The sequence below is a fragment of the Panthera tigris genome, chromosome A2 (genome assembly GCF_018350195.1).
Source record: "Panthera tigris isolate Pti1 chromosome A2, P.tigris_Pti1_mat1.1, whole genome shotgun sequence".
NCBI classification, from domain to species: Eukaryota; Metazoa; Chordata; class Mammalia; order Carnivora; family Felidae; genus Panthera; species Panthera tigris.
The window spans coordinates 10,687,787-10,704,809 of record NC_056661.1 but is presented as its reverse complement, the minus strand read 5'-3'; the positions used below and the strand labels follow the sequence as shown (position 1 = coordinate 10,704,809).

Below are 17,023 nucleotides of genomic sequence, written 5' to 3'. Positions count from 1 at the left end.
TAGAACCATTGTGTGATTTTCTGCACTATGGAGGAAAAGATCTAAGAAGTGTGAAAACATATCACTGAGGAATGGATTCAGCTGGGAATAGTAAATGAGAAGTAAAAAAACCTGTCCAAGGAGAAGCCATGTAAGACGTATCAGGGAGCAATATTAGCTCCCAGTGTTAGCTAGCTGATCAGGGTGATGTTAGCTAGTTGAAAGGGTTGAAAGAAATGTGCAAAGTGGGTAGAAACTCCAGCTGGATCTTTTTTGACTCTCTTTTCTGATTTTCCCCAGCATCACTAAAAAAGACAAGCAAAAACCTCCCAATCTGAGATTCTGGATTACAGAATTCACTTGAGGCAATTTAAGATGGTTTGGGCAGAGATAACGAATGCAATTGGCCTCAAGTATTAAAATTATTCCCTAACTCAGTCCTTCTAGATAGAGTACTGATTCTTTCCTTTCTTTTGTTCATTAATAAAAATGAAAGGATATTAAGATTCTAAAGCCAGAGTAAGGGAAATAGATTGCCAGCTGAGAGTCAAATGGCAAAATCAACAGTTATAATACAGCTGCTATAAATTCTGTACACCCTCACTCTGCTGAAAGTACATTTGTTCCCCCTCCATGCCCAACACAGAGCCTGATACACTTGAGCTGTGTAGTATAGACTGAATTGTGTCCCATTAAAATTCCTAGATTGAAGATCTAATCCCCAATGTGACTGTATTTGCAGATAGGATTTTTAGGAAGTGATAATGGTTAAGTGAAGTCATAAGGGTGGGGTACTAACCCAGTTGGGTTGGTGCCTTTATAAGAAGAGAAAGATCTCTCTCTCTCTCTCTCTCTCTCTCTCTCTCTCTCTCTCTGTCTCTCACTATCTCTCTCTCTCTCTGTCCCCACATGAACCAAGGAAAGGCCAGTTGAAGACAATGCATGAGGGTGGCTTCCTACAAGTCAGTAAGAAGTCTGTCACCAGAACTCAATGATAATGGCACATGATCTTGCACTTCCATCCTTTATAACTGTGAGAAAATAAACTTCTGTGATCTAAGCTAATGTGTAGCACCCATTTGATGAATGAAGGAGGAGTACATTTCCCTTAGAGAAATTACCCAAATGTTCTTCAACTTCTGAAAGACGTGTATGGAAGTTTTTACGGAAGTCTTTGTCTTTTGATGAAAAGATTATATATGGTATAAGGCAGTAATATTCTATGTGCCCTGACTCTGGTTCTGAGTCCTGGGAGAAGCTTTTCTTGTCTCTTCAGAGCAATACTCCAGGAATAATTTTCTTTTTTGGTAGAGTATTATCCATATAAGTCACTCTTCTTGGACAGTCTTACCTAGAGCCTACGTGTAGGCTCCCCCAAGCCCCAATCATAGGGCTACCCAATCTATAAAAGATGATTTCTTCAACTGTGCTTATGAAGTGGGCATTAAAAGGAAACAAAAACTGCTTTTGTGAAAATGGTTTAAGACACAGGCCACTCAGAGAAGGTCTTTTAGGATGACTATTGTTTTAACTTGCCACCTTTGGACCAGTGTCCCTCAGAAATATTTTTAACTCAATGTGTTCACAAATGTATGCACCCATGTAAATATTAGTCCAGGAAAGACATCTTGATTATCTCACATATTGATTATCTTAAAGTTTCTGTGGGCTGGGAATCTGGGCATGGCTTAGCTAAATTCTCTGAATCATCATCTCTCAAAAAGCTACAATCCACCCATCAGAAGTGGTCAGGGTCTTGTGTGAAGGTTTGACTAGGGAAAGTTATATTTCTAAGTTTACATCGTTTTTAGAAGGATTCAATTTTCAGGAGCTCTTGGCCTGATGGCTCCATTTCTCCTGTAGATGTTTGCTGTAAAGCATGTAACCAGCAGGAATACTAGGCAATAAAAATGAACAAACGATTGATACATGCCACAAGTTGCCACATGGGACTCTCCAATATGGCAGCTTGCTTCATCAAGATGTGAAAGTTAATCCTTATCAGGGAAATACAAATCAAAACCACACTCAGATACCACCTCACGCCAGTCAGAGTGGCCAAAATGAAGAAATCAGGAGACTATAGATGCTGGAGAGGATGTGGAGAAACAGGAACCCTCTTGCACTGTTGGTGGGAATGCAAATTGGTGCAGCCGCTCTGGAAAACAGTATGGAGGTTCCTCAGAAAATTAAAAATAGACCTACCCTATGACCCAGCAATAGCACTGCTAGGAATTTATCCAAGGGATACAGGAGTACTGATGCATAGGGGCACCTGTACCCCAATGTTTATAGCGGCACTCTCAACAATAGCCAAATGATGGAAAGAGCCTAAATGTCCATCAACTGATGAATGGATAAAGAAATTGTGGTTTATATACACAATGGAATACTACGTGGCAATGAGAAAAAATGAAATATGGCCTTTTGTAGCAACATGGATGGAACTGGAGAGTGTGATGCTAAGTGAAATAAGCCATACAGAGAAAGACAGATACCATATGGTTTCACTCTTATGTGGATCCTGAGAAACATAACAGAAACCCATGGGGGAGGGGAAGGAAAAAAAAAAAAAAAAAAAAAGAGGTTAGAGTGGGAGAGAGCCAAAGCATTAGAGACTGTTAAAAACTGAGAACAAACTGAGGGTTGATGGGGGGTGGGAGGGAGGGCAGGGTGGGTGATGGGTATTGAGGAGGGCACCTTTTGGGATGAGCACTGGGTGTTGTATGGAAACCAATTTGACAGTAAATTTCATATATTAAAAAATAAAAAAAAAAAAAAAAAAAAAAAGATGTGAAAGTTAAGAAGGCAATAGAGTCTGCTAGTAAGACAGAAGTCACAGTCTTTGAAAACCTAATCACAAAAATTATCTGTCACTTCTGCTGTACCCTATTTATTAGAAACAATTCGCTACATCAGTTTCACATTCAAGGCATGAATAACATGAGATGAAGACTACAGGAGACCATCTTAGAAGTCTGCCTACCACACTCATCATCTGGTCAACATTTGGTGTTGTCAAGTTGAAAATGCCACTTTAGCCACTTCAATGGCATCTGCAATGGCATCTTATTATACTTTGGTTTATATTTCTCTAAATGACTGATGATGAGCAATTTTTTATACATTTATTGGACATTCATATATATTTTATGTGAAATATCTCTTCAAGTCTTTTAACCATTTTTATTACATTATTTGTCTTCTTACCATTGAGTTTTAAGAGTGATTTATGTATTCTCTATGCAAGCCTTTAATCAGACATAATATGGTAGATATTTTCATCCTATCTCTTAATGCTACCTCCTAAAAAATACCGATCAATTTTTTAATAATTAGTATCTTATTTTTAAGCAATATTAGGTACTCCAAAGTCACAAAGTTTCTGTCTTATGATTTTCTGGAAGTATTATAGTCTTATCTTTTATGTTTAAGTCTATAATCCATTTAAAATTAATTTTTGAATATAGTATAAATTGGCATCAATGTTTATTTTTTGCCATATAGATATCCAATTATTCTAGTACTAGTTGTTGAGAATATATTTTTCCTATTGACTTATAATGTCACCTTTTAAAATAATTTGATTGTATATGTGTGGGTTCATTTCTGGGCTCTATGTTTCTTATAGTGATTTATTTATATGTTGTAAGCCAATATCACAATATCTTGATTACTATAAATTTGTAATAGTTTGGAAATCAGGTAGTATAAAAATGCTAACTTTGTTTTTCCTTTTTCCATATTTTTTGGGTTTTCTAGATCTTTCAAAATGCATATTCATTTTAGAATCAGCTTAACAGTTTTTACAAAATTGCCTGCCAGAATTTTGATTGAGATGATACTGAATATGATAGATCATTTCTGGAAAGAATTCCAAAATCCAAGCTCTAGCACTTGTTAGATGTGTGACTATAGAAGTTACTTAACCTTTCTGTGCCTTGGTTTCCTCATATGTAACACGTAATCTCCATTGCAAATACCTTACAGTTTTTGAGAGAAATAAATTATTTCTGTATGTAAAACACTTAGAACAACATTTATATATAGCAAGTCTCATGTAAGTATTAGCTATCTGAATGTAATAATGATTACTTGTACTTTATTTGTCTTGTTTAGTATGTTGTAGCAGGAACTATAATAAAGATGATTTTTTAAATGCTTGATTTGTTTATGATTTTATTGGAATGCTTGTATGGTTTCCCCAGTTAGTACAATGTTAATGTAGGTCTAAAGTAACATATCTTCATGATAATAAAGAAAGCGACCATCTATTTTAAAAAGAGCAGCTTTGAACAGACAGAAATAATTCATGAACTTGAAGACAGGCCAGTTGAAATTATTGAGTGTTAGGGGCAGAAAGAAAAAAGAAATAAGAAAAACTAAACAGAGCCTAAGAGACTTGTGGGACTCCATTACCAAAACCAACACAAGCATTAAGGGAGTCCAGAAAGAAAAGAGAGAAATGGGCAAAGAGAAGTAATTGAAAGAAAGAAGTAATTATTGGAAGAAGTAATTGCTGAAACTCCCCAAATTTGATGAAATAAATTAATCTACATATCCAAGAAATTCAGTGAACTCAAAGTAGGATAAACAAAGAGATTCACACTGAGACACATAATCAAACTACTGAAAGCCAAATATAGAAGAGGTAATCCTGAGTTCAGTAAGTGAGAACTCATCATGCATGAGATCCTCAATAAGATTGTAAGCCGATTTTTCCACAGAAACTTTGGAGGCCAGAGCCAATGGGATAATATATTTAAATTACTGGAAGAAAATATTGTCACCTTAGAATTCTACACCTCATGAAAGTGTACGAAACATGAAGGAGAATTTCAGACATTCTCAGATAAACAAAAGCCAAGGCAGTTGGATTCCTACTGGACCCACCCTACAAGAAAAGCCAAAGGGAGTGCTTCAGGTCAGAATGGAAGGACACTACACAGTAACGTGATGCCTTAGGAGGCCAGAAATATCTTGGTTGGAGTTAAATACATGGTAAAATACAAAAACCAGCATTTTGTAATATTAGATTTTAACTCCACATTCCATATGTGGAAGGACTTACAACACAACTGCTTAAAAATAATTACATGAGGGGCACCTGGGTAGCTCAGTTGGTTGAATATCTGATTCTTGATTTAGGCTCAGGTCATGATCCCAGGATTGTGGGATTGAGCCCCAAGTCAGGGTCCACACTTAGTAAATTCTCTCTTTCCCTTTGATCCTCTTTCCTGCTCACATGCTTTCTCGTTCACTCTCTCACTTTCCCTCAGATAAATTTAAAAAATAAATAAAAATACTCCTACTTTAAAATTTTTTAATAATTACGTGAATTTTGATAATGATAAAATGATGGGTAGAACTGTGTAGGAGTAGAGTTTTATATATGGTTGAAGTCAAGTTGATATCACTTCAAATGATATTGTTACAAGCTTAGGATGTTACGTGTAATCCCCATGGTAACTACAAATAAAATATCTATAAACTACAGGCCAAAAGAAATGAGAAGGGAGTCAAAGTGTGTCAGTATACAAAAATCAAATTGACACCAAAAAAGGCCTGAAAACACAATTATCAGTACATTTTTAAGTTGAAGTTACTCTAAGTATCTTCTCCAACCACAGAGAATGAAACTAGAAATCAATATAAGGAGGAAAACTGGAAAATCCACACCTATGTGAAAATTGCAGAGCACACTCAATCAATTGACTAAGGAAAAAATCGCAGGGGAAATTAGAAACGATCTTCAGATAAATGAAAACAAAATCACAACATACATAAACTTATGGGATGAGACCAAAGCAGTGCTGTGTAGATTTATCTCCAGTGATTCAACATCTAAACTCCCAAGAATGCCTTAAGAAAGCAGTCAGAGGCCATAGTATCAACAAGAGATTGAGAAATACATTGGTGATGTGTGCGACATCTCTGCAGAGTTCTGTAGTGGTTGTCCTCTGCGTGACAGTTATCATAACATGGGAGGTGCTGACATTGGAACAAGTTCAACCTAGGTTCAACAGAGAGAATGACATCCCGAACTGGCAGAGACCGAGCAGATATCACTCAAAGTGAGAGGTGAGGAATTTATCGTTAACGTAATGGGTAGAAGGATCAAATGTTAATCAAAATTGATTGAACCATAGGGAATTTTGGAATAGGCAATTGATCTTGATGCCTTCTTAATTAAAAGTGATGGGCATCTTACTAAGATCCCATCCATCTGTATAACTAAGAAAAATTCAAGTTCTCATACAAAGAAAGTTGGCCTAAGTCATCAGAATGAAGAGTCGCAATTACTCAAGCCTGAGACTTTTCATTGACCCTCAAATGATGGGACCAGCTCACCCTGAAAAAAACATTAAAACTGCAACAGACTAATGCTCTTTATTTTTCTCCTGACTTTACACAAAGATGTTTATGTGTTGGAGCTGGTTCCTAATGGGTTATGAGGTGTGACTGTGCATGTCTCATCCCACTTTGTTGGGTAAAAGTCACATGGGTAGCTTAAAGTTAGCCAAAGTGAGAGACTTATACTATAGAAATTGGCAAATAATGTAATTAGGCATTTTTCTACCTTTCATTTCTTTCTTTCTTTCCCTTCCTTCCTTCCTTCCTGTGGAAATTTATCAGAAAATTGTGAAGTAGGGAGTCTGAAATAGGAAATTACCATTATAGCATACAAATTAGTGATGTCACTTCTGGGTCAGGTGATGATAAAGTATTAACCTCATTATGTTTCACAAAGTGTATTTCAGGTCCATAACTGTATCCTGTTATTATGACCTAATTTCTAACATGAAGAGATGGAAAAGCCATAGATGGAATTTGGCAAAATACCCACAATGCTTTTATAATCTGAGAAAGGGACATTATGTTAAGAGGGAGCAAAATAGATCCTCTGATAGTGTTCTTGCCTATAAAAATGTTAAGAATAGCAATGCATCCCTGTGGAAATTCCAAAGATCAATGACACTATCAATTCTTGAATGTCAAGGGCTGTCATTTCTGTTGTGCCAGACTCATGTTTTAGATGGTGCAGAAGAAAATTAGGTCTTAGAGAGTGAATGTGGATTATTGTAGACGTTACCCAATGGTGACTCCAGTTCCTTCTGTTCTGCAATGTGTTCAATTTCTAAAGTGGATTCACACAAACTTTAGTGATTGGTATATAGCCTTTGATATGTCAAGTAAATTTTCTTTGAGAGCAGAATTTTCTTTGAGGGCAGCTGCTCTCATCTGGCACGGGAAGCATTACACATTTATTCCTCTAGCTCTTCCTATAATATTATAAGTACTAAACCTCCTGTATTACATATATTTGCTGCTGAAAACTCACGCACTGGATTCTATTTCCCTCACTGACCTCCCAAAATATGAGAGATCAAAGTTTTAAATAAAATACAGAAGAAAGAGTTACTTATCATGTATGAAAAATTAAAGAGGCTGAACCCTTGAGACAACATAAACTGCAGATTACCATTTTGTGAGCTTATAACATTATCATGATTTAGGTCCTGTGGGGTTTTGAGCATTGTTACTCACGATCAAGTCTCTGTCTTCATACAAATAATACCCCTATGTAGAGAACGTTTCTTGGCTGAAGAGCTTTTTAAGGGCTTGCTTTATGTCTTTGTTTTTTAGACTATAGATAAAAGGGTTCAGCATGGGGGTGACCACTGTGTACATGACTGAGGCTATGGCACTGGCCCTGGAGTTTTGTGCAGCAGCAGAACTCAGATACACCCCAAGGCCTGTGCCATAGAACAAGGAGACAACTGAAAGGTGAGACCCACATGTAGAAAATGCTTTGTACTTGCCTCCAGCTGATGAAATTCTGAAAATGGAGGTTACAATCTTAGAGTAAGAGAAGAGGATCCCTGTGAGTGGAACAATAGCTACAAGGCCAGTAGCAAAATACATCACCAAATCGTTGAGAAAAGTATCAGAACAAGCAAGATGGATTAGCTGATTAAGTTCACAGAAAAAATGAGGGATTTCCAACTCTTCACAAAAAGAGAGTCGCAAAACCATTAAGCTCTGTAACAATGAGTGCAGGGCAGTCATGATCCAGGATGTCAGAAGCAGGAGGCCACAGAGGCGGGGGTTCATGATGATCGTGTAGTGGAGGGGGTGACAGATGGCCACAAACCGGTCATAGGCCATCACAGTCAGGAGGAAGTTGTCCAGATCTCCAAAAAGCATGAAAAAGTACAACTGGGTGATGCATCCTGCATAGGTAATGACTTTGCTCTGTGTCTGGATGTTCAGTAGCATCTTAGGGATGGTGGTGGAGATGAAACAGATGTCTGCCAAAGAGAGATTGGAGAGAAAGAAGTACATGGGCGTGTGGAGGTGGGAGTCCGTGATAATGGCCAGGATGATGAGCAGGTTCCCAATGAACGTGACCAGATACATGGACAAAAACAGTCCAAAGAGGAGGGGCTGTAGTAATACATCTTCTGAGACACCCAGGAGGATAAATTCTGAAACACATGTTTGATTTTCTGATTCCATGTGGCTGATGAAACGGTGGAAAAGGGACGAAGAAATGCAGATTTAAGCTCAAGCAGTTACCCTCTACAATTACCCTGGTAAAACGCTGAAGGTCCTGATTGGGAAGGTGAGGAGAAAGATTAATGGAATAAGTATAGGGCAGTATACAGGGGTCCTTCCTCAAGAGGACTTGGCCCCCTTTCATTCCAAAAGTTCTAGGTCTGTAAACCAGCTCTGGGAATTTACTGAGAGGTTGGGACTCACTGTTTTTGATTAAGGTTAGTTTTTGTTTACTTGACCTTGAACTTTTCTGCTTAAACAGATCAAGTGAGAATTTAGTAGACTTGCTACCTAATTTCTCTTCCAGGAGCACCATGGTCAACTAGTCACCACCAACCATTGGAGTAAGTCAGACTATTCCAGTCCACTACAGCAATCATTTCCACTTTGCCTTTGGTTGTTGATGCTGGTACTTGGCCTCTGCCATCCCAGGACCCAATTACTCCCACTTCATTTAAGTTTTCCAACACGGTGGCTGAAGTTTCCACTGTAAGATCTAGCCTACAGAGAACAGCAATCCCAGAGCTCATCAAGGATATTGTGGCTCCCCTCACAATCCATTTCTCATAGTCATTGTGCAAGGTATGTCCTCTGGACTCTTCCAGCGTGGGTGAGTAGGTCTAACCCGATAAACCCATTCTAACATTCCAATCTCCCTAAGCCTCTAAATCCACAACTCTACATTAAACCAAGGCAGGTCTGGCATTTCCAACTCACTCACTGTGGGCTACCTGTGGTCCGGGTTCCACCAAACAAACTGTAAGTTCCCAGGCTGCAACATTAAACGCAGAATCTCTGCTTAGTGAGCCCATATCAATACATTCAGCCCGTTCCAACTTTATGTTCTTTCCCACATTAGCCCACACTCTGAATCTATCCCTTCCCACACATGTTCCCTGGATTTCTGTCTGTATAAATTAGAAAACTCAAGTCGTTCTTCTGGAGTGTAGAACACTTTCTCACAGATCACACTGCACCTTATCCTTAGGGGCCTGCCGGCAAATGAGTCTAGTTATGGATCTAGAAACAAAGAGGAGTGTTAAGGGTGGGACATGAGGAGATTTGGCATTGTCTTGGGTGGCAACTGCCTGGTGGGGAGGCATTTGTTTCCTCAGGCAAAGCAGAGTTAACCCCTCAGACTGAAGTGGAGAGGTGACACCACTGTGGGTATGGAGGCCACTGCCACTGGGGCGGCAGGTGACCCTATCACTAGGCATGGGGAGGCCAAACCCATCTGGGTAGATAGGCAGCTTCCACTGGCAAAGAAGACTTAGGGATTCAATTCTCCAGCTTCATCAAGGGGCAGAGAGAGAGGGAGACACAGAATCTGAAGCAGGCTCCAGGCTCTGGGCTGTCAGCACAGAGCCCAACGTGGGGCTCGATCCCACAAAAGGTGAGATCATGACCTGAGCTTAAGCCGGATGCTTAATTGACTGAGCCACCCAGATGCCCCAAACCTCTGTACATTTAAAACCTTGACTGTGAAGCCTTCACTAATCTCCTCAAGAAAAGTCTACTATTTTAGGACCCACTTCACCAGAATTGGAATACCATATCAGAGATTGCATTTACTTATTTCTATGTTTCTTCCTCTGTTTAGATCAGGAGCACCTTGAGAGAAGAAACAATACCTTATTAATTTCTTTATTCCCAGAATATGTTAGTTCCTACCATGCAGTAATTTCTCAATAAATGTTTGTGGAAAGAACGAATGGTTGAGTGGCATTAAAAAGATATACCACTAACAGGGAAAAGGAAAAACAGTGAAACAACAGAACAAACCATTGAGACAGGGAGGCCCCATGATGGATAGCCAACACCAGAGGAGACCGATGGGTGCAAAAAGATATTTTAGTGCATCCCACTTATTGACTTCCAAAATCTGGGACTTAAACGTGCCAGGATTTTGTATTAACAAACATTTCTTTACTTGTTATCCTTTGTATAACATAAAGTTATTGTCAATAAAGAGAGTCCTATGCATCATTATCATATTCCCCAGTACCTGTGAAAATGCTGTGGTTCACCCAGATATTATCACAAAAATGTCTGAGCTCACTCATGAAGTTCATTCCCACTGAGATTAATGAATTTGCCCCCAGAAAGGCCAGGGTGATGGAACCTCTCATGAGGTCTCTGGAAGACACAACTGTGTTTCCTCATCATCCGAAATTAGTAGAATTGACTTTAGAGGGCCTAGTGGAAGCATTTAAGAATTTCTGTGGCTTTAGGAGCTGAATTCCCAACAGTCCTGTTGATGAAGTATTCTTTTGTCTCTCTATACCTTGAGAGATTTTGTTCCCTGGAGCTAAAAGAGAAAAACACAGTGCAAACATGTGCTCATGTGCTGGATTTAATCCTGGGAGACATCTTTGGAGTTCTTATCTCTTTGGACTCTTTCCTCCCAGAAAAAGACCACCACTTTTTAGGTATGGCCGCTGTAATGCAGAGAAACCCACAATGCCTGCTCTACCCTTGATTCTGGAGGGACACTATGATTATACCAGAATATCTTCTTTCTCCCATCTATTTTCTCTGGTGTTGTCCTCAATCATGACATTAAACAAATTCTCTTTCAAACTGCAGGCTGACACCCAAGCTAAAAGAACAGAGACATCGGAGATCACACATGAAAGAGAATGCAGTCATTACAAAAACAGTTCAGAATAATACTCAACAGACTATAACCCCCAGCAAACAATGAGATAATTCCTGGGTGGGGGAGGGGGGTGGAGAGTGGAAACTCTGATGATTCCTGTTACTACATCAAAATGTTGAATATGTTTCAATAATTTTTAAAAGTTTAAAATAATATAAAATATCTTCTCCAATCAAATGAAGGGAAACTAGACATCAGTATCAGAAGGAAAACTAGAAAATTGCCAAATACATGAAGGTTCAAAAACACACACTTAACCAACCAGTGAGTCCAAGAAGAAACAATGAGGGATATTACAAAACACTTTGATAAAAACAAAAACAAGGGGCACCTGGGTGGCTCAGTAAGTTAAGTATCCGACTTTGGTTCAGGTTATGATCTCACGGCTCATGAGTTCAAGCCTCACGCTGGACTCTGTGTGGACAGCTCAGAGCCTGGAGCCTGCTTTGGATTCTATGTCGTCCTCTCTCTCTGCTCCTCCCCACTCGTGTTCTGTCTCTCTCTCTCTCAAAAATAAACATTAATTTTTAAAAAAAGAACAAAAACAAGAATACAACCTCCCAGAACTTATGAATTTGGCAAAAGCAATGATCAGAGGGTAAGCTTATAGCTATAAATGTCTACATCTAAAAAAAAAAAAAAGAAAGACTTCAAATCAATATCCTAATTTTACACCTTAAAGAAATAATTAATAATAATAATTAATAATAATAATAGCAAACTCAACTCCAAGCTACCTAAGGAAATAATAAAGATTCATGATAATAAAAATATAGACCAGTAAAACAAGAAAGAAAATCAATGAAAAGAAACGTTGGTTTGTTGAGAACATTGATAAAAATGACAAAAGTTAAGATAAACTGAAACGAAGGGAAGAGAGTAGACGTAAGTTACTGAAGTAAGAGACGAAAGTGTGGACATTAGTATGGACCATAAGAAAATGAACATAAGAGAATGTTATGAAACATTGTACACCAACAAATTAGATAATCTAGTTGAATGGATGCATTCCTAGAAATACACTAACAAAGTGGCTCAAGTAGAAATGAAAAATCTGAATAGATCTATAACAAATAAGGATATTAGAACAATAATAATAATTTTTTTTAATTTTTTTTCAACGTTTTTTATTTATTTTTGGGACAGAGAGAGACAGAGCATGAACGGGGGAGGGGCAGAGAGAGAGGGAGACACAGAATCGGAAACAGGCTCCAGGCTCCGAGCCATCAGCCCAGAGCCTGACGCGGGGCTCGAACTCACAGACTGCGAGATCGTGACCTGGCTGAAGTCGGACGCTTAACCGACTGCGCCACCCAGGCGCCCCAATAATAATAATTAAAAAAAAAAAAAAAAAAAAAAAACCTTTCCAACAGAGGAAAGTCCAGGATCTGATGGCTTCATTGGTTAATCCTATCAAACCTTAATTTATACTGAACTTTCTCAAACTCTTCCAAAACATATTTGATGATACCATGACCGCCCTGACACCTAACCGAAGAAAACAAGAAATGTAAATTACAGTCCAGCGTTCTTATGAGTGTAGCTGAAAAAATCTTCTACAAACTACTAGCGAATGGAATCCAGGAACATGTTAAAAGGATCCTACACTGTGACCAAGGGGAATTTTGACACTGATTTCGTAAATATGACACCAAAAGCACAAACAACAAAAGAAAAAGAAAAGAAAATGGGACCACATTGAACCCTTTAGAGTATCAGTAGACACTATGAAGAGAGCAGAAATACAACCCATAGGAGAGCACAGTATGTTTGCAAATTATACATTTCGTAAGAGTTGAATATCAGGAATATGTAACAAGTACAAAAACCCAACAACAGAAACAACAGCCCAATTTGAAAACGGACAAAAGACCTAAGTAGACATTTCCCCAAGGAGGACATACAGGGGGTCAAGACACGTGTTCAACATCAACAGTCATTAGGGAACTACAACTCACAACCGTGAGATACCAAATCACACTCATAGGAAGGCTACTATTTTTCAAATGGAATATGAGAAATGTTTACAAGGATGTGGAGAAATTGGGAGCCTCATGCTTTGCTGATTGGAATGTAAAGTAGTTACGTGGGGAAAAGATCGGCAGTAGCCAACAGATGGTTACTACCCACATGGTCATCAAATGGTGAATGAATAAACAAACGGCAGTCTATCCACACATGGGATGTTATCCAGCCATGAAAAGGAATAAAGTTGGGAGTGTGCTGAGTGCTTTCAATTGCACTGGAGAGGCTACAGAAAGACATGACAAAGATAGGGGTTTTAGATCCTCAGATTATTTAGAATACAATAATCAGGACATATACAGAACTGCATAAATCAAATCTCTGATCTCTCAAAGCTGTATCTCAGTATGGGAATGGAACAAAAACAAAGTCAGATCTCATATATGGATGTGCTACAAAATAAGCTGAATTCATAGCCTGCTAAATATCTTTTATAAAATTCAAGGCATCATTTGTAAAGAGGCAGTTGAGAACAATAATGAGTAGAAAGAATCTAGGATTTGGGTAAATTCAAATACTCTGATTTGTCCAACTACACAGAGGCTTCAGTTTGGCCCACACAGCACATCTTGACCTGTCTGATGAGCCACACGGTACCTTGTCTAAAAGCTTTGTAATCACTTCACCTAAAACACATTCACCTTGCAAGGGGATGCCTGCCGATTCTTGTCATGTCCATTCCTTTTCCTCTTCCCTGAACCAACATCTGACGTCAGATCTCAGGACACCACAGAGGTAAATGCAAAGTTTAGATAAGATTAAATTAAGGGACACCTGGCTGGCTCAACTGGTTAAGTGTCCAGTTTAGGCTCAAGTCATGATCTCGTGGTTCATGAGTTTGAGCCCCCCATTGGGCTCTGTGCTGACAGCTCAGAGCCTGGAGCCTTCTTCAGATTCTGTGTCTCCCTGTCTCTCTGCCCCTCCCCTGCTCTCTCCCTCTCTCTCTCAAAAATAAACAAACATTTATATATATATATATACATATATATATATGTATATGTATATGTATATATATATATATGTATATGTATATGTATATGTATATATATGATGGAAATTAAGGTATCCAAGGAGTTGTGAGATTTTTCTAATTTTTTAATAAAAAATGTAATGAATGCACAACAGAATGAATTCTACTGATCATGCTTGATGGAATATGGAAAGGAATTTTTGAGCAAACCAAATATTTTGATGGAGTGATTATCAGAAACCCAGGTCCATATGGCAGCTTGAACAAATGAGCATATTTAAATATATTTTTATCACTTAGTTGACTGAAGTGTGGATTCAGTGATGGCCTGTTCTAAAAGCAGTTCAGGGTCCTAAGTATGTTATTATACAGTATATATGTGTATGCATATAGGAAATAATAAAGATTTGTGATAATAAAATATAAACCAGTAAAACAAGAAAGAAAATCAATGAAATGAAAAGTTGGTTTGTTGAGAACAATAATAAAAATAACAGAAGTTAAGATAAACTGAAATGAAGTGAAGAGAGTAGACATAAGTTACTGAAGTAAGAGATAAAAGTGTGGACATTAGTGTGGACCATACAAAAATGAACATAAGAGAATGTTATGAAACATTGTACGCCAACAAATTAGATAATCTAGTTATCTAATCTATCTATCTATATATAGATAGATAGAGAGAGAGAGAGAGAGAGAACTATGTACCGCTATATAGAGCTATATATAACAAGGAAAGCAAGGTACAAGCCAACAGGAATGTGGCATTAGATCTCTCATGTTTGCACAATCACTCGCTACCCAAATATCACTCCAGATGAATTCAAAGGTCATTACATTCACCAAGAGATTGAGAAAAGAATTTGTGAGTACAGCGGCTGTGTAGTGGTTTTCCACGTATGATAGAGCTAAGATGGGAGCTGCTGAAGTTGACATGAGTTCCTTCTGACCCCAGGAGACAGAATGTGGTCCGGAACTGCGAACACCATATGTGACTCACGTGGCCATCAGAGGCATTAATGTGATAAGCAGGACAGCCAGCTTATTCTTGCCAACACATTAAGCCACCGGGATCTTTGGAAAAGGCAATTGACCATGGTATTTGGATGCATAAAATAGAATTTTCAAAGACCTAACAATCTATGTACATATAAAAACTCTAGTTCGGGGTGCCTGGGTGGCTCAGTCAGTTAAGCGGCAGACTCTTGATTTTGGCTCAGGTCATGATCTCATGGTTCATGGGCTCGAGCCCCAAGTCATGCTCTGCACTGGCAGTATGGAGCCTTCTTGGGATTCCCTCTCTCCATCTCTCTCTGCCCCTTCCCCACTCTAAGTTTCTCTGTCTCTCTCAAAATAAATAAATAAACTTAAAAGAAAAACAACTCTAGTTCCGAGGTGAGGAGGTTTGACATGAGTCACCCAAATGAAGAGTCACAATCTCTCACTTGATTGTCAGACCTGAGACTTTTCAGTGACCCAGCTCCCACCCCTGTTGAGGATGGACTTCTAAAACCGCCATGCATTACGATCAACATTTTCCTCCTAACCTTACCCAAAGGCAGTGACGTGAAGCAGCAGGTTCCTAATGTTTCATGAATGCCAGCTGTACGACACTGCCATTCTGCTCCTGCCTTAGTGACAGCACATTGTTCACTTAATGGTCATAGAGGGACTATTTATTCCATAGAAATTGGCTTCCACTTGTTTCTCATTCTTTCATTCTTTCTATTTTTCTTTATTCCCTTCTTCCATCACTCCTTTGTTTCTCCCTCCCTTCTGTGCATTCTCTCTCTTTTTTTTCTTAGCAAGAGTTAACATTGACCAAAATGCTAGAATTCAAAAGACCTGTGGCCTTCTACCTGGAAAAGAGTGAACGGGGTAAAAAGGAAAATACTAAGATCATTTTTTTTTGAAAACTGGATTCTGGCTCTAACACTAAAGCAAAATGCCATTGCAGCTTCCCAATCAAAGTGGTGGCATAAAGGTTGCGTGGTGAATGAAGGAGTTCACTTACTCTGTCTCACAAAGACCATGGCAAGTCCACAAATTTATTCTGTTATTCATACCCACTTTCTGAGATGCATATTTAGAGATGACAAAGTTGGCCACTGACAGAATACCCACCTTGCTTTTGTGATCTATAAATGAGGACTATTATGGTAGGAACTGACAAGGAATATATCCTGAGGATGGTCCCGCCTATCAAAACATTAGTAGAAATCCAGTAATGCCTGCCGGGGGGAATCACGTAGATCAGTGACAAAGTAATTGAAGAATCATGGGTTGTGATTTCTATTTTTATCCTCAATGAACTTCTGTTTTCAACTGTGTTGAAGAAAATTAGATCTTGCAGACTAAATATGAGTTGTTATAGAGTTAATTTCATGTTGATTCCAGTTCCAGATATGACCTTTTCCTAGAGTGGTTAACATAAACTTTCATACTTGGTATGACTTGGGTATAACAAATTTCCTTTTTCCTAAAGCAGATAATACCCTTAGGGGTAGATGCCTTCCCCTGGCAGGAATAACAGCATACCCTCATTCCTTTGCCTTTTCCTGTCATTTAATATGCACCTAATTTCCTTTATTAAATATTTTATGGCAGGGGTGCGTGGGTGGCTCAGTCAGTTAAGTGTCCAACTCTTGATTTGGTTCAGGTCAAGATCTTACAAATTGTGGCATTGAGCCCCACTTCAGGCTCTGTGCTGATAGGATAGACGTGGCTTGGGATATTCCTTCAACCCCTCTGTCCCTCCACACCCATTCCTGCTCTCTTTCTCAAAATAAATAAATAAACACTAAAAATGACAGAAGAAATAGTTGCTCGTA

At 38.6% G+C, this 17,023-nt stretch overlaps 1 protein-coding gene across 1 annotated transcript; it reads right to left on the bottom strand.

The window, feature by feature from the left end:
• Window positions 1–7,128: 7,128 nt before the first annotated feature.
• Window positions 7,129–8,499, bottom strand: LOC102957024 (olfactory receptor 7A17-like). Its single transcript, XM_007098165.3, has 2 exons — window positions 7,586–8,499; window positions 7,129–7,222 (listed from the first exon to the last, which is right to left on the bottom strand). Exons 1-2 carry the CDS (start codon window positions 8,497–8,499, stop codon window positions 7,129–7,131), a joined length of 1,008 nt encoding a protein of 335 aa, XP_007098227.2.
• Between the last annotated feature and the right edge of the window lie 8,524 nt (window positions 8,500–17,023).

What these genes read in the sequence shown, in the direction of transcription:
- LOC102957024 (XM_007098165.3), bottom strand. Translation starts at nt 8,499, where the DNA reads ATGGAATCAGAAAATCAAACATGTGTTTCAGAATTTATCCTCCTGGGT. An exon ending in CAAGCCCTTAAAAAGCTCTT is followed by an intron (nt 7,223 to 7,585) that starts CAGCCAAGAAAC and finishes CTTCCCGTGCCA; the next exon opens with GATGAGAGCAGCTGCCCTCA.